At 36.2% G+C, this 3,609-nt stretch overlaps 1 protein-coding gene and 1 long non-coding RNA gene across 6 annotated transcripts; both read left to right on the top strand.

Moving 5' to 3' along the window:
• Positions 1-631, top strand: LOC111082237. Of its 2 annotated transcripts, none has more exons than XM_022378414.2 (2): positions 1-318; positions 377-631. In XM_022378414.2, exons 1-2 carry the CDS (start codon positions 39-41, stop codon positions 625-627), a joined length of 531 nt encoding a protein of 176 aa, XP_022234106.2. In that variant the 5' UTR covers positions 1-38; the 3' UTR covers positions 628-631. The 2 variants fall into 2 exon arrangements, with proteins under 2 accessions (XP_022234106.2, XP_022234107.2); XM_022378415.2 differs by having other exon boundaries at positions 5-318; positions 372-534.
• A 463-nt stretch (positions 632-1,094) lies between these two features.
• On the top strand, positions 1,095-3,609 carry LOC111065835. Of its 4 annotated transcripts, none has more exons than XR_002607042.2 (4): positions 1,095-1,480; positions 1,554-1,846; positions 3,035-3,373; positions 3,433-3,609. It is a non-coding gene; the product is annotated as an uncharacterized LOC111065835 (long non-coding RNA). The 4 variants fall into 4 exon arrangements; XR_002607040.2 differs by lacking the exon at positions 1,554-1,846 and adding an exon at positions 2,687-2,976 and having other exon boundaries at positions 1,098-1,480; XR_002607041.2 differs by lacking the exons at positions 1,095-1,480; positions 1,554-1,846 and adding exons at positions 2,228-2,613; positions 2,687-2,976 and having other exon boundaries at positions 3,051-3,373.

Genomic DNA, 3,609 nt, shown 5'->3' with positions numbered 1-3,609 from the left:
TCACGATATTGTTATACACATTGTTTTAGTCAAGGGAAATGTATCCAATATTTTGGCTTATCCTCGCTACACTGATACGCTTTAGTTGCTTCCAAAATCAAACCGACAAGGGACATTTTCCCGGCCACTTGTCATACTTGGACAAAATGGAATGTGGCGACTGCAAGATGGTGAACGAGGAATGCGAAATCGTATCTTCTGGATTTTACTGTCGTGAGGAAGAGGACAGTGATCAGATCGATGCCCAAAAAGGCGTGGTAGTAAATCTGAGACATCTGAGGGAGTGCATGGGTCCTGATCATTACTTTTTTAATCATGGTAAATTCGCTTAAATGACTTATTTATATTTGTTAACGATTTTCTAAACTAAGCTCAGAGGAAATTTCGGCAGCATGCTGTTTTTGGACGCCAGAAATGGGATGCCAGCAAGTCATAAACAAGCAGCGCTCAAGGAGTTGCTCCGATTGTGCCACATACCACGAAAGAGGCTCTTTCTTGGACCTTAATCCAATGGGCTGTCCATGTGGGCCACAGAAAAATAGTGGAGGAGAAAAGCCGTATGGCTGCAACGTTTTCATTGTTTTTCTTATGTGTGCTATACGATTTGTGTGCAATAAAATACATTAAATTAAACGAATTTTACTAGACTTTGAATAGACAGTCATTGCGTACCTGGATACTAGAGCTGCAAACAAATGGAGCAACCTCATGGTTTTGTTCCAGATATAAAGGCCAGATAATATTTTTTATTTTCGTTGTGTATGCAACAAAATTTTTTTGTTGACTATTTTCAATTAAATTTGCTGGTTATGTTTATCAAACACTGAAATGTTTTAATTTTTTTCTTTTTAAGTACAAAATATGAAAAATTTTATTATGTAACTTTAAACAAAAAATCAATGGTAATAAAAATGTTAAGTTTAGTTATTAGTTCTTGTTTTAATTTCTTAACTCCCGATATATGGCCACTATCGATGGTTTTTTGTTCCTAAACATCGATAAACATTGATACTATTCTGAGAATAGGTTGGCTTTTATCTGGTAGTCATCCCAACAGTTGACACGACCCAAGTGCAAGATTGTATGGAAACATCAGTCTGACAACAAAGGTAGCCAAGCTATTGGCATCAGTAAACACCCAGAAGCTCATTTGGACGACATATCTAATATATCATTCAAAGAAAGTTTCCCAAGTTAATATATTATACAACAAAAATGTCCGGGCTCTTGTTTTACATAATTTTTGCGCTTACCGTGGCAATGGCCAATGTCGGTTCGACTGTTATACCGGCATACATGAAGAGTATGGCTTGTGCAGACTGTGACAGTACCAAGGACTGCCGGATTGAATCGGAAGGATTTTATTGTCCAATGCTGTTCGACAGAATTCAGATTCATTACAGTCAGGACGGAAATTTATCGAAGGGCTTAGGATATTTGACGGAGTGCATTGGACCATATTATTATTTTTACAACAAAAGTATGGGCCCATTTTAGTTATTTCTACTGCTACAGTATTCGTTAATCATTTGATTTTTAATACACAATTTAAGAGGCAATCAGCCAAATGTGTTGCTTCTGGTCACCCCAGATGGGTTGTAAGCAACTAATAAATAGAAACTTTAATACGATGGGTTGCTCGGCTTGCGCCAAATGGGCCTGGAGTTCTGATGGCGATCCACTGGGCTGTCCGTGCCATGAATTTGGAGGAAGCATGAGAAAAAAGAGAAAGAGAAAGGATGCCGGTACAAAACTCCATCATTTTGGCGTCGTTCCTATGATTTTGATCCTTTTTGTGCAGCAAATATTTTCGCCATTTCATGAATTTGGGAGGCAAATGTAAAAGGTGATAAATCAAAATCCTCTTAACTATTCCCTGGCTTAATGGAATACACAATTTCCAGCTCTAAAAACTCTTTAAAACCAATTAAATTAGCTGGTTATGTTTATCAAATACTGAAATGTTTTAATTTTTTTCTTTTTAAGTACAAAATATGAAAAATTGTATTATGTAACTTTAAACAATAAATCAATGGTAATAAAAATGTTAAGTTTAGTTTTTAGTTCTTGTTTTAATTTCTTAACTCCCGATATATGGCCACTATCGATGGTTTTTTGTTCCTAAACATCGATAAACATTGATACTATTCTGAGAATAGGTTGGCTTTTATCTGGTAGTCATCCCAACAGTTGACACGACCCAAGTGCAAGATTGTATGGAAACATCAGTCTGACAACAAAGGTAGCCAAGCTATTGGCATCAGTAAACACCCAGAAGCTCATTTGGACGACATATCTAATATATCATTCAAAGAAAGTTTCCCAAGTTAATATATTATACAACAAAAATGTCCGGGCTCTTGTTTTACATAATTTTCGCGCTTACCGTGGCAATGGCCAATGCCGATTCGAATCTTATACCGACATACATGAAGAGTATGGCTTGTGCAGACTGTGACAATGTCAAGGACTGCCGGATTGAATCGGAAGGATTTTATTGTCCAGTCCAGACCGACAGAATTCAGATTCATTACAATCAGGACGGAAATATATCGAAGGACATAGGATATTTGGCGGAGTGCATTGTACCATATTATTATTTTTACAACAAAAGTATGGGCCCATTTTAGTTATTTCTACTGATACAGTATTCGTTAATCATTTGATTTTTAATACACAATTTCAGAGGCAATCAGCCAAATGTGTTGCTTCTGGTCACCCCACATGGGTTGTAAGCAACTAATACATATAAACTATAATAGGTTGGGTTGCTCGGCTTGCGCCAAATGGGACTGGAATTCTGAAAGCGATTCAGCGGGCTGTCCGTGCATGGATTATGAAGGAAGCAAGAGAAAAAAGAGAAAGAGAAAGGATGGCGGTACAAAACTCCATCATTTTGGCGTCGTTCCTATGATTTTGATCCATTTTGTGCAAATATTTTCGCCATTTAATGCATTTGGGAGGCAAATGTAAAAGGTGATAAGTCAAAATCTTATTAACTATTCCCTGGCTTAATGGAATACACATTTTCCAGCTCTAAAACTAACCAGGCTATGACAAATCGGATATTTTTTAAACATTTGACACACGAATGATGGTTCATTACACAAATTTCTTCAAATGCAGTCTTGTCGAATTGCATCATACTGATTGATAGTTGCTATTCCATGGCTTTATGCATACATTTTAGTCAGCTCACGGGTGGAACATCCGATATTTTGTATACATCTGACACAAAAATGATGGTGGTTATGTTTATGTTCTGCAAAATGTTCTAAGTTAAACAAAAAAAAATTTTCGAAATCAAAAAAAAAAATAGTAAATCGAGAACGATATGGAACAGAAATGATGAATGGATCGATGCAATGGATTGGTAAATATTTTTGCGAAAAGCAATAATTATAAAACTAATTTAAATCTATACATTTGCAGATACTTAAATAAGTACTAAGTGAAGCGGAAAAAGAGTCTATTCCTATGATGTTTGGGTCATAGGACGGGACGGCACACAATCACAATCCAACTAAAACGAATGCTTCGAGCTGATTTTCATTCATCAGGAAATCTTTTGCTTTTTCGTTCTCCAATTTTGGCAATAAACATTAAGAA

The sequence above is a fragment of the Drosophila obscura genome, unplaced genomic scaffold (genome assembly GCF_018151105.1).
Source record: "Drosophila obscura isolate BZ-5 IFL unplaced genomic scaffold, ASM1815110v1 contig_4, whole genome shotgun sequence".
NCBI lineage: Eukaryota > Metazoa > Arthropoda > Insecta > Diptera > Drosophilidae > Drosophila > Drosophila obscura.
Note: the sequence above shows the minus strand (reverse complement) of the source record. Positions and strands in the feature narration are given on the sequence as shown.